At 35.0% G+C, this 26281-nt stretch overlaps 2 protein-coding genes and 1 pseudogene across 3 annotated transcripts; 2 read left to right on the top strand and 1 right to left on the bottom strand.

Annotated features, from left to right (window-relative positions):
• Window positions 1-3279: 3279 nt before the first annotated feature.
• Window positions 3280-5856, top strand: LOC141655404 (protein FAR1-RELATED SEQUENCE 11-like; annotated as a pseudogene).
• Window positions 5857-12575: 6719 nt separating this feature from the next.
• Window positions 12576-23101, top strand: LOC141657432 (general transcription and DNA repair factor IIH helicase subunit XPD). Of its 2 annotated transcripts, none has more exons than XM_074464670.1 (12): window positions 12576-12764; window positions 15029-16011; window positions 16529-16611; window positions 16703-17106; window positions 17307-17500; window positions 17678-17858; window positions 18111-18235; window positions 18681-18770; window positions 19699-19777; window positions 19862-19938; window positions 21833-21941; window positions 22554-23101. In XM_074464670.1, the coding sequence occupies exons 2-12, from the start codon at window positions 15200-15202 to the stop codon at window positions 22671-22673; spliced, it is 2274 nt and encodes a 757-aa protein (XP_074320771.1). In that variant the 5' UTR covers window positions 12576-12764; window positions 15029-15199; the 3' UTR covers window positions 22674-23101. The 2 variants fall into 2 exon arrangements, with proteins under 2 accessions (XP_074320771.1, XP_074320772.1); XM_074464671.1 differs by having other exon boundaries at window positions 12610-12768.
• Window positions 23102-23555: 454 nt separating this feature from the next.
• Window positions 23556-25515, bottom strand: LOC141657434 (taxadiene 5-alpha hydroxylase). Its single transcript, XM_074464672.1, has 3 exons — window positions 24388-25515; window positions 24091-24281; window positions 23556-23902 (listed from the first exon to the last, which is right to left on the bottom strand). The coding sequence occupies exons 1-3, from the start codon at window positions 25454-25456 to the stop codon at window positions 23588-23590; spliced, it is 1575 nt and encodes a 524-aa protein (XP_074320773.1). The 5' UTR covers window positions 25457-25515; the 3' UTR covers window positions 23556-23587.
• Window positions 25516-26281: the final 766 nt, after the last annotated feature.

Raw genomic sequence — 26281 nt, 5'->3', positions numbered from 1 at the left:
TGGAGTACACAGAGCATGGCACGAGGAACGAGGTAGCATGAAGGCTATAAGTGAAGAAACGTAGAAATCAGTCTGTGAAGCTGGTTCCTCGATCGAGTCCCCTGGGGCTCGATCGAGTAATCGTCCTCGATCGTGTCCACCCAGGCTCGATCGAGGAACCTCTCTGGCAGATTTATTTCCGGATTTTCGTAAAACAGTTATTTTGTATTATAAATTAGAAACTCGTACGTTATTATTAGGTTACGCTTTATTTTGCTTAGAACGACTGAATATTCTCTAGCTTTAATCTTTCCTTGTTGCTACGGTATTAATCTTTCTTCAATAATTATTCATTCAAGTTTATGTTATTCAGTTATCGTTCTTATTTCATGTTTTCAATCATGTCTTCAATTATGATTATTGTTGTTGTTGCTTTAGTTATGAGTAGCTAAATCCCCCATCTAGGATGAAGGGGATCTAGGTTAATTAGAAAGGGAAAAATTGATTAATTGCTAGAAAAATCGTATAAGTTATCGTTTGATTGTTGTTCTTCTTCTAGTTAATTAACTTAGGCCTGAGTTGTTAATTAGTGTAACGAATTAATGCTTTCACCGACAGGGTTAGAATTAATATAGGCTGCGATAATCAAATAACTTGTATCTAATTATAGCGATTGCATGTTAGAATCGATCTAAAGGACATAAATAGAATCAACCGATCTTGTGACCTTAGATAACTTGATAGATCTAGCAATTGATTAAGAGACCTCATATAATTGACCAAGTGAACCGAAAATCCTAGACTTTTAATATCATTGTTTTAAACTCTTTTTAATTACTCGCAATTAGTTGGTTAGATAACAAACAAAACAAACCCCCAAGAAAACGGTTACCTTCAGACGATATAAATATTTACAGACTGACTATTACCGCCTCCCTGTGGATTCGATACCTGTCTTACCACTAGCTATTCTTGTTAGTTTTGAGATAGTTTTATTTTGATTTGGTGATACAACTTTAGCCATATCAAGGTGATCATGGGCCGGGTCGGGTCGGGTTTGGGTCGGGCCCAAGCATTAAATTAAGCCCAAGTGTGCGGGCCTATTTCATCGACCCAAACCTGGCCCGTCCGTTGTTAAAGCGGGCTTTCGGGCTAAGTATTTTTCTTTTTGAAATAAGTTTAGAATCCCCATTATGAAGTTAAATAGTTTGTGTATTTGTTATCAAAATTTTCGTATAGAATTATGTGATTTTTTCGAGTATTGTTAATTAAGTAGTAACTTAATGTACATTTTATGAACCTACTGCTAGAGGTGACTCATACAAACTAAATGCACAATTTTTAGTAGTATAATAATATATTTTAGTGCGGTGCTCACTGTATGTTGTTGTAGTGTTGTAATTGATTTGATATTTGTTGTTCTTTAGGCTCAAAAACATTGACTTAGCACGTCGATAATGGTAAAGAATTTATCGGCACTAGTGTGATACAAAATCATTAGCTCATTTTTTATCATATAAATACTAGTAAAGAAAAATACTAAGCCTTATCAAACTAATACATGTAAACAAGTGACTACGACTTATTTACAATACAACAATTGATTGGTTAATTATTTTACTAAATGCTTATTAACATTCTTAAATTATACATATTCGTAAATTTTGCATATGTTCGGGCCGGGCCGAGCCAAAATTCGGGCCATAATGGCGGCCCAAACCCGACCCTATTATGTTGAATCGGGCTAAGGGGCTTCGAGCCGTTGGCTTTTCGGGTCTAAAATCGAGGCCCAAGTCCGGGGAAAAATCGGGCTGGGCCGGGTGAGGCTAGCGGGCCTGGGCCATATGATCAGCTCTAAGTAACACACATGGTTCTATTTTCCGGATGAGGATCCTCTCCATTTCCTTCTCTCAACCCCATTTAATAATAGTTTCCCTTCTAACTTTCATTTTTCCTTTACTTTTAGGATAAATTACAAATAACCACCTAGTATTTGCGTATTTTTATAAATAACCACCATGTATTTCTGTTTTTACAAATAACCCCATACTTTCACGTATACTACTAAATTACCACCGTATATTTGAATCGATACTCGTTTTTCATATTTTTCGACTCGTTAATGAAAGATTTACGCGAGATACCCATACTACCCCCACTTACTTACATTCACCAACCTTACCCAAAAAGGTAAGGTATCCCAAATTCAATCACCTTTTCCCCTAATTCACCTAAATCTTTCAAACCCTAAATCCCCCAAATCAATTGATTCAATTCAATCATTGATTACCCCAATTCAATATAGAAACCAAAAATTTCTCATCCTTTGAGAAATAATAAGCTCTTAATGGAACCACTTTTTCATGCTTACATTTTCCCAACAACTCCATTTGAACCTCAAACTCCTTTTATATCCTTAAGCCGCTTACTACCACCGTCGTCCCTTCTTCCAACACCGCCTTGTAACTCATCCAAACACTCCCCTTGCCCAGCACCTCGGTCGATGCGCGCAGCAAGTCTTCTAAATCAAACCTGTATGCTCCGCCACCGTTGACAAACAGCAGATAATAATAATATACGTAGTACTTTAATTTAATCATTTAGGTACACACCTTGTTGCTTTGCTGGCTAGCAACTATACTCTTCAACTCTTGTACTCACCAACATTCGTAGTTCAGTTCCTTTTTTAACTCCAGTATTAATTGGGTAACCATAGTCGTTGAATATGATCAATTGATTTGGGGGATTTGGGGATTAAAGTATAAAGCGATTTGGACAAATTGGGGAAAACATGATTGAAAATGGGGGTAAAATGGGTATTTCGTGTAAATTTTTTATTAACGAATCGAAAAATATGAAAAATGAGTATCGGTTCAAATATACGGTGGTGATTCGGTAGTATATGTGAAAGTCTGGTTTTTATTTGTAAAAACAGAAATACATGGTGGTTATTTATAAAAGGCAAATGTTAACGGGCGCCCTAGGGGCTATTGATAAAGTAGATAATTCCTTATACTTACAGTTAAAGTTCCTTAGAAATAGGCTTCAATTGACTGAAACTATTTGTTTCCTTGGAAATAGGAACTCATCCCACTAAATCTCATTGAGGAAACAACCGTATATGCATTTAGTTAGGTTATATGCTAATAAAAGTACACTAATGCCCTTTAGAATAATATTCTACTGCTACTATATATCTTTAACAGTAGTCTATATTAATTTGCTAACCCCAACTTATTCCACCCCAACCATTTTTTCTAGAGATAAATACTTTAATGTTAGATTAAGAAAAAGAAAATAATGTTTGATCTCAATAAATTGTTAACAGAGGAGCATGAAAATACATCAATTATTAATACGCTTATTAGTATCCAAACTTCGTCTGTAGAAGCCATTGCATTCGAGCCATTTGTTGGTCAATCGTTTTTAAGTGAAGAAGAAGCGTTTGTTCTATATCAAAATTATGCACGACATGACGGTTTTAGCATTCGTAAAGATCGTACACAAAACAAGGATGGTAAAATTGTGAGACGAGACTTCTTTTGTCATCGAGGTGGATGTCAACCATTAAAAGAAATCGATCCAAACAAGGAGCAAAGAAATAGATTGTCTTCCAAATGTAAGTGTAATGCTCATATGCGCATTAAATAGCGTCGTTCTAACGATATTTTTCTGAACAAAGTGGCATGTTACGACATTTATAATCGTTCATAACCATGATTTGCTTTCTCCATCATACACTCGTTTTCTTCCCGTCAATCGTGACATAACTTTCGAGGATGAGAAACGTATACTTCTTTTAAAAGAGGCAGGACTCGCGGTTCGTCAAATTATTCGTGTGATTGAACTAGAAAAAAATGTAAATCATGGGGATCTTCCGTTTCTTGAAAGAGATGTCCGTAATCTCTTTTGCCGAGTCAAGAAAAAGTTGCGGAAATGATGTTATGAACTTGTTAGATTTCTTTAAAGCTTGCAAAGACAAAAATAACAACTTCAAGTATGTTCTTAAAGTTGATCATGAGAAAAAATTAGAGCACGTATTTTGGTGTCCTCCTCAATGTTTTGAATGGTATCAAAGATACGGAGACGTTATTATTTTTGATACAACTTATAAGATTAACATATACGACATGCCTAGTGGAATATTTGTTGGAGTCAATAATCATGGAAAGACGGTATTATTTGGATTTGCTCTTCTTCTAAATGAGACCACATCAGCCTTTACATGGTTAATGAAGGTACGTTTTTTTCTATATTATCGTCATTTCCTACGCTTAAATTAACTAGTAATGTTATCCTTGAGTACTTCTATTCATTTAGCATTGTCATTGCTCAAGACCAATATTGTACGTGGTGTTAGATTGCTTTAATCAAGTATTGTCAATGCTCATGAATTATTGTTGTACGTGTATCCATTTCGTTTGATTTTAGGCTAATCTTTAATGTTTTCGTTACTTATTTTTACGATTAATAGATTATCTCATATGCAGTTTTTAATGAAAGTCTTTTTTGTTGGTACGTAGACATTTTTAGCTGTAATGAAAAAGGCACCAAAAACAATAATAACTGATCAAGATCCATGGATGACGGAAGCAATAGCCCAAGAGTTGCCATTTACTAAACATTCTTTTTGCATATGGCATATAACATACAAGTTTAGTGGGTGGTTTGCATCTATTCTCCGTCATGATTATCAAAACTGGTCCAAAGATTTCTATAAAATTTATAAATTGGAGGATATTGAAGAATTCGAGAGCCAACGGCCTCTTATAATCGCCAAATACAATTTGCAAGACAACAAGCACATAAAAGGATTATATGCAATAAAATATTCTTGGGTGCCCGCTTATCTCCGAGGTTACTATTTTGGAGGAATGACGACCACCGTAGATCGTAGTACATAAATGGTTTCATTAAGAGATTTGTTTCATCTAACTACACATTGACTGATCTCGCCAAACAGGTACATAACTAATACTATTTATACTTATTGGATATTTAATTTTCTTAATTATTATTTTGATTGAGTTCGATTGACTAATAACGTATTGTACCCCTACAATATTTATCTATATTTAACAGGTTGATGTTGTTGTTCAAGAAATCATGCAAAAACAGTCCCATGATAACATGTTAGCCATTTCTAGGGCGGATATACTGAGGGTTACAACACCATTGGAACGACAAGTTGCTCAAGTGCTCACTCCATTTTCTTTTCAAAAGTTTAAGGAGGAATATCAAAAGGCAAGTCATTATGTAATATTTAATGCAGACACCCATAACTTTGTTGTGAGGTATTATCAAGGTGAAAATGGTCGAAGTCGGAGATTTTTTTGGGATGGAAAGATCGCAATGTGCAATTGTAAACAATTTGAGTTCCTTGGAATACTTTGTCGTCATATATTACGAGTTTTTATTCAAACCGACTGCCATAACATTCCCTCGATTTACTTGCCTATTCGCTGGCAACTTGAAGATCATCAGAATACATGTCATATGGCCGACATTTTGGAGATGGGAAATACGAATGAAGATGAAAGGATGGATGATCACATTACTAATCTCGAAGAATGTCGCTCGACTGATGATGTTTTTGAAAGCCTTGGGGGAACGAATACCGTGGACTGTGAGAATATTTCATGTCCCCCAAAATCAAAAACTAAGGGTCGTCCAAAGAACAAGCGACTAAAAAGTGGAAAAGAGACCGCAAAATAGATAAGACGTTGTTCTATATGTCGTAATCCTGGTCATTACGGAAATAATTGTCCTACAAACAAGGAAAACAATGTCGATCCCGTCGGTACATTAAAAAAGCAGAAGAAGAAAGTTGCGTCAAATGACAAAGACTTGAACCCCATATTTTCATTGAAGTATTAGATGCTAGGGTGTGTTTTATTATTGTTACGAACATTTTTTAAGTTTATTTTTTTTTTTGCAAAGAATAATTATATTTGCCTTTGATTTATTATTTTGTTTAAATTTTGAGGGTAGTACATCGACATGGTGTATAAAGTGAAATTAATGAATGACAACAAATAAAAAACAGTACCATAACAAACATGTTAAAGGGTAACTTTATTTTAGGTAGTACAAAATACTCAAAGAAAAAAAAAAAGGAACACAACAGTCAGATACGGATTAATACATATCATTAATAAAGGGCAGCCATGTAAATTTAACAGCCAAAGAATTCCACCGAAATCAAGAAATTGCTTGTTGGTAGGTTTAGTGAAATTTTCCTAATTTATATGCAAAAGTATAGTTGGATTCTATTATTTAACTAGATTTTGTGCTCGTGCGTTGCACGGGTATCTAAAATGTTCTGTTTTTAAGTGAGATTGTAGAAAATGTAAATAGATAAATGCATTTAGGCGAATTTGTGAAAATCGTAAATAGATTATTATTTTTAACTACTGAAAAGAAAATAAGAATTAATTATACCGTAAAAGATAAAGAAAGTATATTTAGGAGTTGAACCTACAATTCATGGGAACCAAACAACCCATATTTTTCAAAATCATGGGATTTTCCAATGCCTATGTTTTCTAAGTGGCAACCAAACAACCCATATTTTTCAAAATCATGGGATTTTCCAATGCCTATGTTTTATAAGTGGCAACCAAACAACCCCTTAAAAAAAAGTAAGCATTAATTACTCCGTAAAAGATAAAGATAAGGAAATAAGTACTCCTCTCCAATTCTAATTGTTCATTAATCTGGTTAGTGGATTATAATTAAGAAAAACCTAGCATGTCTATACCTCAAATATGTCAAACCGTAAATATAGATTGTTTGTGTTTTTGTAAACTCAAAACACATGAATTGTTTATGCACAGTCGCATAGATAATTATATACTCCGTATTATAGATATTATCATAACCAATCTATAAAAATATTAGATTTACGTAAACCAACTAATAATAATAATAATAATAATAATAATAATAATAATAATAATAATAATAATAATAATAATAATAATAATAATAATAATAATAATAATAATAATAATAATAATAATAATAATAATAATAATAATAATAATAATAATAATAATAATAATGGCATGAAAAGCAACGCAAAAACACAAAACAAAGTGTGACAATCAAACAAATTAACAAAAGAAGGAATAATAATAATAATAATAATAATAATAATAATAATAATAATAATAATAATAATAATAATAATAATAATAATAATAATAATAATAATAATAATAATAATAATAATAATAATAATAATAATAATTGCATATTTGTCTACTTTTACAACCTCATTTAGACGCCCCAAAAATGGAGTCTACATTACATTGATTGACTTGTGGATGGCGACATGGCGTACGCATTACAACAATGACAACCAAACTTTCCTTATCTTTATCTTTATCAGTTAAAAATAATAATAATAATAATAATAATAATAATAATAATAATAATAATAATAATAATAATAATAATAATAATAATAATAATAATAATAATAATAATAATAATAATAATAATAATAATAATAATAATAGAGATAGAGGAGAGGGGAGGCGATTAGAGAGGAGAGCTCGCTGGTGTCTTTGAGAGCATGTTTGCCGTAGCTTTGCAGTCGGTTACCACCATCACCGGTCACCATCCCAGCCTGTTGGTCGCTGTTTGTCATCGCTGGTGGTGTGTTAGCAGCGTTAGGGCTTGTGAGGAGAAGGGTTTTTGTGAGAGATCGTGAGAGAAATCATCGGGATTTCGTCGTGCACCGTCTGCTCCGGTGCCGTCGATCTTATGCTGCCTCCCATTGGCCTTTAAACCTCACGTCGCCGTCGTTGTGGTTACCGGTGCTTTGTCGTTCCTTTTTCGTTTTAGGGTTTTCTTAGGGCACATGTTCAGTTGTGGTTCGTCGGTGCTTGGTCGACTGTAGTGAGGGTTTCACGTGGCGGGCTTTCACCCCGTTACGTCTCGTCCTTCTTCCAGCCGTTGCCGTCGACGTCGCTCGAGGTTCTTTAACTTGTTATTCGCGTTTGTTTTTTTCTCTGTGCCTTTATTTGGGTTTCTTTGTAGCTTTTAAAGGTCGTCTTTCCCTTCTTTGCTCGCCGTCACGCCGGTTGTGCCGTCGTTTTGTTGGCCCCTTAATGTCGTCGGAGGTTGCCGGTGTATTTGGCCTGCCACCGAGAGTTTGACTCAAACCATTGATGTAGATATCCTCCCGTGAGTAAATTTTTTGTTGTTCAAAACAAACCAATGATTAGTTAAACATAATCAGCAAGCAAAAATTTATCGTATGTATTGTGAGTATTTATAGCAAAATTAATGGTAGAATTCTATCTCTAAACGTAGATATATATTTTATATTTAGTAGTTATGAAAAGATGGATTTTAATAATTAAAATAATAATGGTGTTTTAAAAAATTTATTCTCTCAGAGTGCCTGAAAAAAGCCTCTTTTATATATATACTAGATTTAATGTCCGTGCGATGCACGGGCCTATTTGTAATATTCTGTCTCTTGAAGCATCATTGAATGTCAAGTTATAAAATAACCACTACATGCACATGACATTGCTAATGGGGCAATCTCATTTGGAGTATTGAAGGCAATTTAATGGGTTGACCCCTCCTAAGTTTGGCTTTTTCATTCGTAAGAGTCTGAAATCGAATCTCTGACCACTTGTTTAAGAGATGAGAGCCCTCATCACTCATACCAGCCAACTTTAATTGTAAAAATAGGATTTTAAAGTAGGACTTCTATTATCAATAAAAATATTTTTGTGTTTAGTCCTTGACATTATTTTTTCTCTTAAATCATTGAATAATATCACGCTCATTTTCACATAAAATCATTCCATTATAGGACTACTTGTTATAAACACTGTGTCTAATATTCTTCGAATGGTGATATACTCCAATATAACAATGTATGGCTATTGTTGTTTATGGATTTGGTGTCCTAATTATCTCGTTGGAAAACTTTTGACATTGCTTGCATCAGTTGTATGTACTCTAATTCTTACGTAACCCATTCTCAAATTGACAATCACACTAAATCACTAATAAATACTCTTAAATCCTAACTGGACCCAACTTATACATCTGATAAAGATGATGGCTAAAATATGATACTATGTTCATTCTCTTATATATATATATATGTCATTCTCTTCAATTTAGTATTGGACTCTTTATAATCGATTAAAAGTAAAATTATTTGATTTCCTTCAGGATGGATGTGACTTTAGTCATTTTTTAGAAAAACACAGGGTCGTCCCGGTAATTTTGGGGGCCCTGTGCGAAATCTTAAAAAGGGGCCCCGAGTACCATTTTTATTAATAGAATAATTTGAAAAATATATTTTTACTATTTTGAGTACTTTTATATGGCTACTTTTTTTCTTCATTCCAGAAGGAATTTAGTACATAAACAAATTTATTTTCCATTCTTTAACAACAACTACGTGGCATAATGGTTAGTTAAATGATAAAGAGGCAATACCACCCGAGTTCGATTCCCAAGAATCGAACCCAAGACCATTGGCAATATGTACCATTACTCTTACCACTGAGTCAAGTTGATTATTATGTTAAAAATAAGCGTTAAATTAATTATTAACTAACACGGATATTTCTTACGATTGGGGCCCCTTCAAGTCGGGGGCCCTGTGCGGCCGCACCGCTTGCACGGCCCCTGGGCCGTGCCTGGGAAAACATATACGTAATGATTTCTTTTCTTGGAAAACATTAGGATATAAATATTAAACTATGTCACCAGTCTATAATGAGGGAGTACAAATAGCTAAAGTAGAGTTATACTCCATAACATGTGTCTGAGTAACATATACGGATGACTACAATGCAAAAAAATTAACAATATTATTGAAAGTAATACACCAAACTCCTTATTGACATACAATTGCAAAGATCAATCATAATTATGCCTTCGCAACGCAAGTATAAAGTAGCTTTAAATAGGAGTATGATTGTATTTATAATTATAATTGATCTTGTTGATGATAAAAAGGATGATCCCGAGTTGTAAACATCCAGGTATATCGTATCTACCTTTTTTTTTTTTTTTTTTTCTTTTTTTTTTATGTAGCACTACAAAGCTTTTAAAGTATAATAGAACTTCTATTTTAATGGAGGATAGTGTCTTAGATGATCGAAGTAGAATCGTTTTACTAAAGTCCTCCTGAACCCCTAAATCATCGGCTAATTTCTGCACGAAAACCCAACATTAAATTCTTTTCGTTAGGATATTGTAAATAGTCACACAAAACCTGATAATCAAGAATCATGAAATAAACATGAAGAAACGAAAACTAAAATTTAAAGTGCCGCTCATTTTTTCTTATAGTATTGTGCCACTCATAAAAGTAATACGGAACCAAAATAATGCTTTTACTTATTTATAAAGACCGTCAACTTATTTAAAATAATACATAAAGAAATCTATTATGATTAGTTGAGCCCATATAAGTATGTATACAATAAGATTCAAGAAGGTTGCAAATAGGCAACCTAAAACTTAGGTGTTGGTTTATCATGATAAAACTTCATGCATACCGTACCACCAATATACGGCCAAACTGTAGGACATAAGTTTGATATCATCCCCCCTACTACTAAGAGAATAAAAACTCTTAGTAGTTTTCCCGCCTAAAAAAATAACCTCTCAAAACTATATATGGAAACAATATTACATTTATATTTACTTATTTTACAAGAAACAATTATTATCCCTAATTTATTAGTATACAATCATTTCCATAAATGTTATCCTTCACCAGTTACACTCTAAAATTACCCAAATCTTCTTTTTATAGTATTATCCTTCATCTGTTAGACTCTAAATATGGTTTTCTAAATGACGTACCAAATTTTTATGTATTTTCTTTATTAAAAATAAAAAATAAAAATAAAAAATATTAGTTAATTATTTGTAAATTGTCTTTTTAAATGAGTAGTATATTGTTTTTACCTATTTCCTTTATAAGGTAATACGCATTTTAATTAGATCTTACATTGCTTAATTTTATTTTATGTCATATTATATAACGATATAACATTATAGTGTTATTTTTAACAGTAAAGTAAAAAACAGCTTTCGGACAAAAAATAACTCAACTTAAAGTGTCTTTTGATGGTAATAAACTTTCATTTTCTACCTCTTACTAAGATTATACAGTATTTAGTACTCCATACATTATAACATTAAACTCCAAGTATAGTTAATTTATACAATTAATTTAATAAGAAAATTTCTTTATAAAACAAATCTAAAAAATACCGTGCTGTAGCACGGGAACTATACTAGTGTGTTAGTAAGTAAATATAGCAATAAAATAGATTACTTCAAATTTGTAAAATTGCTTTCTCAAAATAAAAATCATTAGAGCAGAGGAAAACGACAAAAGATCTCATGTTTGAGATTTTAAATGCTAAAAATTACCAAAAATAAAAAAAAAAAATCTGCATAAGGCATGGATGAAGAATTGATACCGAATATTGAGATTACTTTCATGTCTAATATGCAGGTCGGAGTATTGTGAGATTGCTTGATATTCTTCATGGATTTGACATTAAGTAAGAACAATTAGATTCACAAACGTAATAATTGCAACAAACAAAACAACACGATTGCAGACAAATAAATAAATTGCAATGAAACAAAGAGGAAAGTAAGAAAGAATAGAATTAGACAGAAAAAAGTATGCTTGGTAGGATATCATCATACCGCTTTATATATTGTGATAATTTCGGTACTATTTTTCCAGTTTGAACATCTCTCAAACTCTATTGCATAAATACTTTATTTTAAAAATTATTAAGATATATAGATTTATTTGCGGTAGTTTGCAAAAGTTGGAGACTATATAATCACTCGAAAAAAGCTTCCTTTAATAATATAGATAGATAGATATTGATTGATTGATTGATTATAAACATAAAAGATTATCTACATTATGAAGCACCCCGGGGGCGCTTGTTAACGGGATCGTTTATAAAAATACGCAAATACTAGGTTGTTATTTATAATTTATCCTTACTTTTATGAATAAATTTAGGACCATTACATGTAGGGGTGAGCAATTTTAGGTCCGGACCGGAAAATTGGACCGGACCGGACCATTTGGTCTGGACCAAACCCGGACCGAATTTTTTAGGTCCGGTCCTCGGTCCTCATTTTTTGAGTTTTCGGTCTTCGGTCCGGTCTGGACCAAACCCGGATATTTTAGGTCCGGACCAAATGGACCGAATTTTATGTTTCTAAAGACTATCATTACAATATTATAAACTAAATTACCATTTTATCTTCACAAGACATTATAAATTAATATTGAGTATTTTTTTCTCAAAAACAATCGTCTAATTATTCATCGACATTTAATTTAGTGAAACTTAAATGTAATTATCATACACGAAATAGTGAAAGAATTAGTTCTAGGTCCATTTCTGTCTAAGACCGGACCGGACCGAATATTTCGGGTTTGGTCCGGTCCAAGACCAAAAGTTTTAGGTCCGGTCTTCCGGTCCGGTCTTGGACCGATGCTCAGCCCTAATTACATGTTTGGAGAAGACAATCTCAACCAATGTAAGTATGGACCCGAATATGGACTCTTATTTTACTGTCTTTCTTTACCAAAATCCCAATTCTTTCCTTGAACCCAAAATCCACCTCTAGGCTTTAACCATAAACTGAGATTATACGGCAGCCGACGACGATACTGACCGGTGAAGACGACGACCAGCAAGAAGGATAAATCCCTCTTTTTTTATTCCTATTTCGAATCCATCAATTATTTAGTAAGTATGATTTTAATCTTTTTATTGTTTTTAATTTCATATGCTTATTTGAATTGAATCTCATACGAATTTGCTATTCAAACGAATTTGCCCTTAAATTAGTACTGTATTAATTTGCTATTCAATTCATATTAATTTGTTCTTAATTTCATATGTTTCGTCTGATTTTACTGATGATGATTTGTCGAAGAGTGTGCTAGTTAATGAATGAATGTTTTAACTTTGAGCTTTGCTTATTTGATTTTCAGGGATAATGTACATGTGCTAGTTAATGCAAGTGAAATCAGTGGTGGTTGAATTTTATTTTTGCGTATAACTTTAAAAAATGCATCAATTACTCTAGATAATTGCCCTCTTATTCTTTTGGGGTAAATCCAGCAGAAGAATAAGAAGATTATTTGTCTTAAACTATTATACTTTATTTTCAATTCTAATTTCTGGGTTTAATAATTACTCATGTCAAGTTTTTTTTGTCATTATTGTCACTTTCTGGTAAATTTATGGATTTTCTTCTCCTTTTCTGGGCTTTTCAATTAATTATGGGTTTGTTATTATTCTTTTTTGTTATTAAAAATGTAAATATTGTTATTGGACATATTTAATATTTATTGTTTAGTATATTTAATATTCGAAATCATCGAACAATGTAGAGGACAATGTAGATGGACAATTCTGACAATAGTCATAAAATTTAATTACTTGAAATAATTGTTGTAATTATAGCTACTTGAAACCGATTTATTATATACGGAGTATACAATTAAGACTTGATAGAAACCAAGTATAATGCTCTGTTAATTCCCATATAGAACACGGGTACTAAAAATCAGGAAATACAAAATGTATTTTTTTGACTTATTGGCTTTCAACCACAGAGCGACACATAGGCTCGACACATAGGCGCTGTGGTTGTTGCTTTAATAAATAAGATACGATATCAATTCTATTAAAAATCGATATGTAGCTTACACAAGGTAGATTGTCGTGAAAACTAAGAGGGTGGTGGCAAAGGCCAAAGGGTAGACAACTTTTTTTTATATATATGGTTGCCGAAATTGGTAGTGAGAGAAGGATAGAGTCATAATTTGGAGTGGGTATAATGCAATTCTTTCGTGTAGCGGAAGAGGCTTTCTGGATTTTGGGATGAGCCATGCCGGGTTTTGGGCGAGTGGTTTGCTTTCGCTTAAAATTAATATCTACCATGAGGGGTTATGGCCGAATTTTAATAGTGACCAAAGGAGTGGTGGTCGAATTTTAGTAGTGAGATAATGCAATTTTGGTGGTAATTTGGCCAAGAGGCTGGTGGCCAATAATTTTGGCGGTGGTTGACCAAAGGAGTTGCGGCAAAACATTAATAGTGAGTTTGCTGCAGTTCTTGGGGTTGTGTAAGGTGGATTAAGGGTGATGATAGTGGAAGAAGATTAACTCTTAATTTTGGCGTTAACTTTTATCAAGAGCCTCATCCTACCACATTTGAAGACCATCTCAATCAAAGCTTTAAGGTTATGATCGACTCAATCACTCAATCAGTCAATCAGTGATCATATATCTTATATCTTGGGCCATTGAAATTAAGAAACCGTTGCTTAGGAATTAGAAGATGAGTTTTTAAATGCTAAATTTTCAATTAAAGAAGAAAAGAGTTGGGAATTCGGGTCTTAAAAAAAAAGAGGGTAGAGAGTCAGGGTGAGAAATTAGAAGAGCATTGCTTTGTTTTTCCTAAATTAGATTTTTTTTTCTTTTCCTACCACTATTATTATTTTAAAACTCTGAACAATGGACCCCTTTCTAGCTTGGGCCCTAGGCCGCCGCCCCTCCACACGACCCTCAGAACCGGGCGTGGTCGTAATGCAAAATAGAAGAGTGCCATTTTTACTGTTCAACTGCTTGTAACTTGTAGGAGGGTGTATTGGATTATTGGTATGATGGGCCATCTTGCTTGATTTACAATAATGTGAGTTAGAGTTGTCATGAATTTATATGCTTTTAATACCTCGTGCTTGTTGTCTTTTTTGTACCACTGATCAATACTCATCAATCCACGTGATGAATTTGTGTGTGTGGACTTATAGTGACTGATTAGTGGGGTTTAAATGGGAAAGGGAGTCTAAACCTCGCTAACAAATTCTTGAGTTGAAAGACTGGAAAAGTTGGTGGTTGTAACAACAAATAATGTATTGTAAGTAGTTATGTTTAATCGATGGGAAACTGGGAGGAAGAGGTTAGGCACTTATCTAACATTGCAATCTTTTTTCATATTTCAGACAATGAGTGAGAGGTAGATTTTGAAGCTCTAATTTAGTGCTCTGTATTTTATGTGGACGAACTTTTTATGGTCTGGAAGCTACCTTTGTGATATGTGAGGTGTTCGTCCGTGCATCTTGACCTCATAACACCTCTGAAACCGGTCATTCAGCCATAACGTATTGGGGAGGATGAAGTTCCAGATAGATGATGTCACTGTCTACTTCCCCTATGACAACATATACCCAGAGCAGTATGCATACATGGAAGAGCTTAAACGAGCCCTTGATGCCAAGGGCCACTGCCTGTTGGAGATGCCCACTGGCACGGGAAAAACTATTGCGCTTTTATCCCTCATCACTAGTTATGCTCTCTCCAAACCCGCCACCCCAATCAAGCTCATTTACTGCACTCGTACTGTCCACGAGATGGAGAAAACCCTCGCAGAGCTCAAAGTACTCTATGATTACCAAGTCAGCCACCTGGGTCCCTCGGCCAGTCTCCTTGCGATCGGTCTCTCTTCTCGTAAGAATCTTTGCATTAATCCATCTGTTGTCTCTGCTGAAAATCGAGACTCTGTCGATGCTGGTTGTCGCAAACTCACTGCTAGTTGGGTTCGATCTCTAGCAATTGAAAACCCAAATATACCCACTTGCCAATTCTTTGAAAATTTGGAGAAGATTCCAGAGGCAAATTTGGATGCAGGTGTTTATACGTTACAGGATTTGAGATCAGAAGGGAAGAAGAGAGGATGGTGCCCATATTTCTTAGCAAGGCGTATGGTACAACGTGCAAATGTTCTGGTTTATAGCTATCAATATCTTCTTGATCCTAAAGTTGCAGGAATTATATCAAAGGAGATGCAGAAGGAGTCGGTAGTTGTTTTCGATGAGGCTCATAACATTGATAATGTCTGCATTGAGGCGCTTAGTGTCAGTGTCCGAAGTCAAACTCTTGAAGGTGCCACTAGAAATATCACAAAAATGTCTCAAGAAATTGAGAGGTACTTTTTTTACTTTGTGCTGAGGCTAGTCTATGCATTTAATTCATACGGAGTAGTTTATAGGATTCATTTAGCAGAAGTGAGTTTAGGTTAATTTTCCTTTGTGATCCTTTTCGTTTGCCCCGTTTAACATTATCCTTTTTTTCCTGTTTAATTTATCTTTTTTGACCTTACCTCCTTAAGTTGAGTTTTTTTTTTTTTTTTTTTTTTTTTTTTTTTTTTTTTTTCATATTGTAGCTGCAAGCCCTTAAAAACGTAAAGTTTCTAATGGTTTGCCTTGTCGTAGCCCATCTAAATCAGTATTCCTTAGTGAATCTGTACAATTCTCTTGCAATTGCTGTAGGTTTTCCCTTGTCACTCCTTCTTTTCGGTAATTGCTTTTAACTTTTATGTTATTGTTATTTCTGAAATCAGAAGTTTCCAACTAAGAAAAATGATCTTGCCCAATTATATGGCTGAAATTTGTTTTATGATAAATATTGAACAGATTTTCTAAATAATTTCGTGTGTTAGGAAGGTTTAAGGCCGTTGATGAACGAAAACTGCGTGCAGAATACAATCGCCTTGTTGAAGGATTGGCCCAAAGGGGAGATTTATCTGGTATATCATTGCTTAACTAAGAACTCCGGCAATCATATTAACTCCTGGTGATTTTAGTTTACTTCAATCAGTGATTTAATTTATGTTCCAGGTGGTGATACTTGGCTAGCTAATCCAGCCTTGCCTGATGATATTTTGAAAGAGGCAGTACCAGGAAATATTCGTCGTGCAGAGCATTTTCTATCTGTATTGCGTAGATTGGTGCAATATCTGAAAGGCCGTTTGCAAACAGACAACTTTGAAAAAGAATCACCGGTTTCTTTTGTAGCATCTCTAAATGACCAAGCTGGACTTGACCAGAAAACTTTGAAATTTTGTTATGACCGTCTTCACTCTCTGATGTTGACCCTCGAGATAACGAATACAGATGACTTCTTATATATTCAAACAATATGTGATTTTGCAACCCTTGTGGGCACATATGCTAGGGGTTTTTCAATTATTATTGAACCCTTTGACGAGAGAATGCCTCATATCCCTGATCCCATACTTCAGGTGTGTGTCGTCCTTATGATTATGTTAGTTAAAATGTGTGATAATTATATTTTGTCATGCTTCTGTTCTGTATTATTTTGGCAATTGTCTCTTACAAAGCCTCTCTAATATTCTCCATTCTGTTTTCTTATTTGTATATTGCTATTTCTACATTTTTTTGACTTGCTAAATACTAACCTTGCTCCTTTAAAATTGTTCAGCTGAGTTGTCATGATGCTTCACTTGCTATAAAGCCTGTCTTTGACCGTTTCCAGACAGTTGTAATTACCTCGGGAACTTTGAGCCCTATTGACCTGTACCCACGCCTTCTTAATTTCAATCCAGTTGTCAGTCGAAGTTTTACCATGTCCCTGACGAGGGACTGTATATGCCCAATGGTCCTCACTCGTGGAAGGTAACGACTTCACCCTTGATCTGCCATTTTATTTTCACTTTTCCATAAGATCCGAATTTTTTTGTTTTGAAGTCATAGACTCTTGGAACTTCCGGTACCTCACTTTAGTTATTGAGTGGAACACATAAAGTCATAAAAGTTTATCTCATTGCTTGTGCTTTCACTTGTTAATTTCAGTGATCAACTTCCAGTTAGCACCAAGTATGATATGAGAAGTGATCCTGGTGTCGCGAGGAACTATGGAAAACTTTTGCTAGAAATGGTTTCTGTTGTTCCAGATGGAGTAGTATGCTTCTTTGTCAGCTACTCATACATGGATGCTATTGTGAACACTTGGAATGAAACTGGAACTCTAAAGGTAGAGCTCTTAATTGACATCTACCTTGAATTATCTCAGCTGAAAAAATTCTTTATATTTGCTTTTGTGGTTATTCTTATTCTTATTATTAATTTGTCGATACCTGAACGGATTGCTCACAACTTCACAAAATAATTTTATTTATCAATGTGCCTTTTTGCTTGTTTCCCATGCTCTCTAGTTGTTTCGTTTTGTGGTGGCATCTTTATTTACTCGACAGAAATGATAATCCAAAAAGCTTGGTCCCTGCAGGAGATAATGCAGCATAAACTCGTATTCATTGAAACTCAGGATGTGGTCGAAACAACTTTGGCTTTGGACAACTACCGCAGGGCTTGTGATTGTGGAAGAGGTGCTGTTTTTTTCTCTGTTGCAAGGTAATTTTCAGTGTACATTCTCTCTCTGAGTCATTGGGGAATATTACATACCCCTCCTTGCAATGAGAACTCTTTTGTAGTTGCAACAATCAACAATCGGAACTTATTTAAAAACAACAATGTACACTGTTCCTCATTTGCTACATGTTGCTGCAGTTAGGAAATAATATATTCTCTTCTTCATATATTACTTAAACCTTCTCCTAATTTTGGGTGGTTCAGGGAGCTAGATTTTGGCTATTATTAGTTTTGACATCGCATTGTTTATTTCCTGCCTCATATTATTTAAAATCCTTATCTATTGGCAATAATATGGCATAACTACTCCACACATCAGATTGGGAGGATGCTTTGGGTTTTTTTTAGAACATAACTTTGCTAGGGGGTTTATGACTTGGTTTCATATGAAAAAATTATGACAACTTTTGCTTTGCTAATTCTGCAGGGGGAAGGTGGCTGAAGGTATAGATTTTGATCGACATTATGGCCGGTTGGTGATTATGTTTGGTATTCCTTTCCAGTATACCTTGAGCAAGTGAGTTTGAATTGTCAAGTGTTATCGTATTTGCTTTAATTTCTTTTCACTATAGGTCAGATTATTCACTGCCTTTTTTTCCTCATAGATGTGTATATAGAATAAATATGTTACCAATGGGACAGATACCCCAGTTGGTATCTCAACTCTCCTTCTGGAGCTTGGTTAGTTCATCTCTTTAACCTAGAGCAGAGCAAACTATCCGATTATTCAAACTTACCCGACATACCATACGTATTCGACCTGAAAGATGTGATATCTGATTTTGTAAAACTTTTGGAGAGGGTATCCGTATCCAAAACTGTCGAATATTAGATCGGATTTGGATACATCAATTACTAAGTTTTCGGATTTTGAATCGGAACGCATAATTTTTATTTTATTTTTTCCAAATTCAAAGCCATTTTTTAAGGTCTGTCAGGTATAAATAATTGAGTCTCCCCAAATCTTTCCACTCTTCTATTGCCAGCCATCATATACCTTTGCATTTCTTTCTCTCCATCATCCCTCTTTCCTCTCAAATAAAGTACTAAGACCAATATGTTTTTTCCTTTTTTGATGGTTTTATCTTTAATTTCATCTTATTTTGCAAATCGATTTTTACACTTGAAAAGGAAGAAACTTCAGTGCATCTTCGTTGCACAAAGGCTCTTGGGTTAGCTCCAACTTTTTGTTACCTCAATCCAAATACGTTGTTGATTTTTGACATATTAGAAAATGGCGGAGGCCTATACTGCAGATCTGAACATGCATATCATGTTCCTAACGTACCTGATATTCCCTTTCAACAGATAGATCATTGTAGTTTAACTTCTCATGTTGCTCGAGTTGTTTGTATACTGCACTGTACCCCTTCAGTATTTGTTAAATACTACTCTGTAACATTATATGTAATATTTGTTACTCATCCTCTGTGCTTACATAACAGGATATTACTCGCTCGGTTGGAATATTTACGAGATACTTTTCAGATTAAAGAAGGCGACTTTTTGACTTTTGATGCTTTGGTACTACTTTGTTTCTAAAGTATATTGCATGTCTATTTCTATATATTCCCTTAACATATTGACTAACTTGATTTTGTGATCCAGAGACAAGCTGCTCAATGTGTAGGCAGAGTAATTCGGTCAAAGGCAGATTACGGGATGATGATTTTTGCAGACAAAAGGTCTGTTGGCATATTTATTGACTTTTTAATTTTTAGTTACATGTTCTGCCATCTTAAAAGATTCTTACACCTTAATTTATAATGTTTAAGTAGATACTTCCTCTGTTTGAGTAGATGCAATGTTCTTCCCACTTGTCTTTTTTTTTTTATGCCCTGCATTGTTCTTCCCAATTCTTTTCATTTCGTATTTTTCGAAAGTATTGCTCAATGTGTATTTTTTTTGGATGTCCTGCATTGTTCTTCCCATCTTAAAATCTCAACTTAGTTTATTCACCCATGTAATCTTACCGACTTTCCCAACTAGTCACTCAAAAAAATAATCTTACCCAACTTTAATCAACCTATTTAATAAGATCCCTCTCCGTCTCCCTCAGCATTTAGCCATCCCGCTCTCTACCAACAACCTTTTCTCTCCTCCCCACCATCTACTACAAATTTCTCTATCCCCAGCCCCTACCTTTTATCTCCTCCCTATTACCCACCACACCTTCCCTCAGACTGGCTCCGACCAGCTTAGACCCCCCATGACGGAGTCGAGACCTTAACATTCTTTTACGATGAATTCCAGACGAGCCTAGATCTACAGTCGAGCATGCTCTCGAGCACCACCTCTCTCCCCCACCCCTCAATCTCCTCGCCCACCACATCCCTGGACCCTGCTTCTCTCTTCCTCTACACCAAAACCACCAGATCACATATTCCCCGCCTTTGGATCATCCTCCACTCCTTGACTTCCTCGCTTACCGTTGTCACCTCCTGATCTACTCCCCAGACCATCAACTCTGTTCTGGGCTCATGTGATCTCTAATCAGTGATCACTGTTTATGACGTGACCCCTCCATTGTCAACCTGAGCTCCGTCGAATTTTGGTGGGGTAGTGGCTGGTGTGGATGGTGAGCTGGATGTTCGAGGGGAGGAGAGGGTAGTGGGCTGGGGGCTTGAGGGGAGTTGTGAGTGGTCTGCTGGGTGTTTGGGGAGAGGGTTAGGGAGTATGCTTATTTTTAAAGAAGGCTTACTTTAAGTTTTAACTGATACCCCTTTTTTTCCGAGGTATAGTAATATTATTTCTACATGAAAAAAAATTAATATAGCTTCTTTAGATCCTAATGCTAAGAAAGCAGTGTAGCTAGCTAAGAATCTGTTGGCTGATTTATATGAGACCTGACAACATGGTTTTGCCCAACTGCACCTAAAATTGTTGATAATTGTTTCAAATTTACCTAGCACTTGACCTTAAAGTATGGAACAAGTACTGCAATATTTTTCTTAATGTTGCGAAATTTTTGTCTATATGAAGATGCTGGCAGTTGTTTCATGGTATTAAACTGCGCTATCTGTTGTGATTGCGGTGATGGTCGCGAATATCAGTATGAGTCTCAGATATAATGTGGGGGGTCGCAGTTAATTTAAAAAGCATTTGCGTGATGTGTTAAATTTTCAATTCTTGTTAAGACCTGAATTTGGGCTTTGTTTCTAAGCTGCTGTCCATCTACTTCATCATTTGACCTCTTTTCCACAAATTTATAATCGATTTGCTAATATACATGTCTCCCAATGCTTTGTTCCTGAAAATAACATCTGTATTTTAAGTTGTAAATATGTAGGTAAAGAAACATGTTATTTAAAATCTGACGGTGCAGCCGAAATATTGTTGTTTTCGTGTAGAGCTTTCTATAACGAGAAATAACATAAAGGCGTCCTGAAATTCCGTTTTGTATATAATGGTAGCATTTTTAAATCATGAGTTGTTCAGTGACCTGTATGAGCGGCGTTTTTGCTAAAGAATTATCTAAGATGGGCCAAAATGATGTCTTATTGACTAATTATGTAGCTTTATTGGAGAAATCTTGTGCGGAGCTTTAAGATGCTTTCCTATTGTTGCCTGTTTGTGTAGATATAGCCGGCATGATAAGCGCTCGAAGCTTCCAGCATGGATATTGTCTCACCTTCGTGATGCTCACCTTAATTTGAGCACTGATATGGCTCTACACATTGCAAGAGAGGTCTGATATCATTACCATTTATGGTTCATAACTTCATAGACATAGAAAACTGCTTCTTGACCCCACTTAAATCTGAGAAACTTCTGTACTAAAGTTTTGCAGTTAGTTTGGTTGATAGTTATGCGGTTCCACAAATCACTGCATGAGACAGAGTACTTATACCTTGATCTTACTTTTTAGTGGGTATTATCGACATGCTGATAGGCTTTATAATATGGGCTAAGTCCCACACAAGAGACTAGTCTTTTTTTTTGATAGTGGATATGAAGACTGAAGTGAAGAAGAGGGGCGGGATGAGAGGTAACGGATATCTTGTTGGTTAGAATGTTAGATCGGATATAGATTTGGAGGGGCGCAAAATCAAGGGATCCATTTCCTCTAGATGGTTAATTTATGCTTTTTCTAACAATGAAAAATTTGGAAGGAAAATGGCATTAGTCTTCACTCCTCTCCTCTCCTCTCCTCTCCTCTTCTTCTCTTCCCATATCCTCTATCCCTTCCCCCTCCGTTGCCTTCCTCAATATTTATAGCTAAACAAATGGTAAATTCATAAAGTTTGAGTCGGGCATCATTTCATTTGATTAAATGAATTGTTTTTACTTTATGGTACAGTTCTTGAGGAAGATGGCTCAACCCTATGATAAGACTGGGCCCGGTGGCAAGAGAACCCTCTTATCTCAGGAAGACCTAGAAAAGATGAATAATGGCAACGCAGATGAGATGATGCTCTGATCAGATTTTTGTAGTCTCAAGCTATATTGGTCTGCTTCAGTTTAACCGAAAATGTTTTGGCAATAGTAGTCTGAAAACACGGTTGTTAGTATCAGAATCCTCGGAATGGCCTATTGCTCTAGGAATTACGTAGTATTATTTCATGTTTTTGTATGTGGAGATACTTTACTGGCGAGAACTGTCCAAATTTTGTAGTTAATGAGTAGATTGTTAATTTAGTAGTTAATGCAAGTTTTAACCCTTGTATCTTTTTTACAATTGCTAAGTTATTAGTACTCCACATGACCTGGTGGTAAAACAATGCTATTCATGTCATGGAGAGCGAGCACTTGAGTGTCGGCAAGTGTAGACGGTTAGTTTTGTTTACGGCTATCTTATATTTGTACCTTAGTTATTTTAGCTAGTACAATGCTAAATTATTATGTTTAGACGGTTAGTTTTCCCACACCACCGTATCCCTTTTGGCCCTCATCGACCCCCTCCACTATCGCCTCTTTGCTGCAACTGCCACCCTTTTCTAGAGCACCCCTTCTTCCCCTATCAAAACACTAATCAAAATTTATCCAAGAGGTTGCATTGAGAATATAAAATCATGAATGTGAGGCATTTTTTTTATAACATATATAGTTGGCATAGATGAAAGTCAACAAGGTGAAGAAGACATGATACGGCGTCTATAACTTCACACTACAATAATAAATACAGTCATTGACTACTAAACAATTAATTTCCACATGATATGGAGTAATGGACACATTGTTTAAAAAACACGATTTTATCTTCAACGTCTCTAAAAATATACAAGAAAACTTTATTAAAGTATATACTTGATAAATCTTATTTTTGCAATTATATCTAATAAAAAAAATTTCATAGTTGTAAGATTGCGAATGCAAAAACTAAAAAAGGTATTATTATTGATTGGGCGAATGATTTGAAAAAAAAGGGGAAATTGTAATAGGCATTCCTTTAGAAGGAATCGGAAGAGGATCCATGAGAATAGGCTCATCATTTTCAACTAATGACCAATCATAGTTGGTAACAACCAAATGAACAAAGATTAGGATGTTAAGCTTAGCCAACTGATTTCCTGCACACATTCTTGGCCCCCCTCCAAATGCTAGAAATACATATGGTGGTACCGTCTCCTCGAATCGACTTGGATCAAATCTATGAGGTTCTCTGAAGTATTCTTCACTATAATGTGTCCCATATACTGTCCATAGTACCTGCATTTAATCAATCAACACTAAATCTTCAATTTCCCTTTATCCCAACTTGAGTACTAATAAACTTATGACTTATGTCTTCTTTTTGTAATAAACTCTTTTATAGTTCGACTTAATGTGTCCCATATACTGTCAATAGAGCTTGGTGTTGTTGGTATGAACAAAAAAAGTTGAAAGAAAGAAAATACCTTCCATCCTTGGGGTATGGTGAATCCATCAAACTCGAATTCCTTAATGGCTCTTCTAAAGGAGCCGAAAACAGGAGGAGAAAGGCGCATGGTTTCACGAACAACTTGCCATGTATACTTCATTTCTTTCAAGTCCTCCATTGTTAAACCCTCATTTCCGGGACTCTTATTACCTTTTATTTTCATATGTTCTGCATATATATAAAATAAAAAACAGAAATTGTTGTATAAGACAATCAGATCGACAAGGTTAGTGTTTGTTCGATATTTGACGTTAGTGTGTAGGTAGGTAGGTACCTTGAAGCAAGGTGGTGTAGGAATTAGAATGTTTGGCTAACATTTTGAATGTCATTGCAATGGCGAAAGAGGTGGTGTCATGAGCAGCAAAGATGAACAAAACCATATTATCAATAACTTCAACCTCTCTTATTTCTCCTTTAATCAAACCACCTACTAATCTTGATAACAATGACTTTAATTCATCTTTACTCCTTACATTTTCATCTAATTCCTCCATTTCCTTTCTCTTTTTCCTCACTACACTACTCAACTCTCTCTCTATTTCCTTCCTCGCTTTCTTTGCCCTCCAAAAACTCGTCCCTGGAACGTCCAAGGGCGGCGAGAATACCCCTTCCAGAACCCTCTCAAAACAATCAAACAATTCCTCTTTCGCCTCCATTTCCAGCACACACTCGCACATTATGGTAAAGATCAAGAATTTAGCGGATTTATAAAGGGTAATGACCCGTTTTTGATTTCCCCAATCCTTGACCAAATGGGCCTTGACCACCTTACAAATCTTAGGAACTAAAGCTTCTAGTCCCGTGCCACCAAGGCACGGGGCTAGTATAGCTCTAAGTGAACGATGACATTCCCCGGTCTTCTCCATAATAGAGTTCTCTCCCATGAGCTGGACCGAAGAAGAAGGCCAAGAGCTGACAACGAGCTTGAACTCGTTGGCTAGGAAGAATCGATTGGCTTCGAGTCCGTTCACAATGACCGTTGCTGAACCCATCAGCTTTGTTTTGAAGGTATTACCATGTTTTTGGATTCTTGGAGTAATGAAATCTTCAAACAATCTGTTGTTTTGTTGGGCTCTATAGAATTCCATGGTTTCGCCTATAAAAGGGAGACCCATATTTCCTGGTGGAGTTTTGTTCTTAATTTTTGATTTTTTGTGTTGTAGTAAAAACAAAATGCAGATTGATGAAGCAACTAGATAGGGTAAAAGGTTAATTATAAGGGTTGAGCTGATGTAGGGAGCCATTACAGGATGCAATATGCATATAACTTCAGAGTTTGGAAATGCTCCATTATATATGTCACAGCATAATACAGCTATAGCTTCGATATCTGAGATCCTCATTATTAATTTTCTTTTCTTTTTTTTTTTTTTTTAATGTAGACCGTCCGGTTTAGTCCGGATTCGAGTCGGCTTGGACCAGTAGGGCGGTAAAGCTTTCCCTCATGTTATGTTTTAGTATGGGTGCGTTCGCAGGGTTCGAAGACGAAACCTCTGATTAAGTTAGAACAAACCTTACCAGTTGATTTAAATATTTACGGTATTATATTTATAGTTTGGAACAAGGTTAAATAATCACTTTTTAAAGTCATGAATAGTAGCTTGAGAAGAATTCAACACACACGGAATTGGGAATTATGGAAATATTTTTAAATAAATGAGATGACTTAGATAGTTAGATGGATGCATGACTTAAGAGTTTATAATAAAATAATAATCTTAACTGAAAAATATGTGGAGATGATCGACACTTGTATATATATTCCTTGTATCATCTGATAAACCATTTACTTTTGCTCTACTGCATTACATTGATGGAAACCCACTAATCCCTTAAACACAGTTCTATTATGGAGTACTACATTTTGTATTATTTGTCTATCTTAATGAGTTACAGTATATACTTAAATATGAGACATATTGACTTTATTTTAAGGTATGAAGGGTCTCGACGCAGGCGTAATCCCAACAATTGGGCAGTTATACACATTGCTCTGTCATACCATATGCTTTAGTTTTGAGATACTCGACTATATATCTCAGTCAGTTCTAATAAAATCGGCTTATACGTTGATTTGCGATCGACACCAAAATTAATGAAGATATATATATATATATGTGAGTAAGGAGTAAAGTAATACTAGTAGCAAGGAAGAATGGCAATAATTA

This window comes from Silene latifolia, chromosome 5 (assembly GCF_048544455.1).
Source record: "Silene latifolia isolate original U9 population chromosome 5, ASM4854445v1, whole genome shotgun sequence".
In the NCBI taxonomy this organism is placed as follows: domain Eukaryota; kingdom Viridiplantae; phylum Streptophyta; class Magnoliopsida; order Caryophyllales; family Caryophyllaceae; genus Silene; species Silene latifolia.
This window is presented reverse-complemented; position numbering and strand designations above follow the sequence as displayed.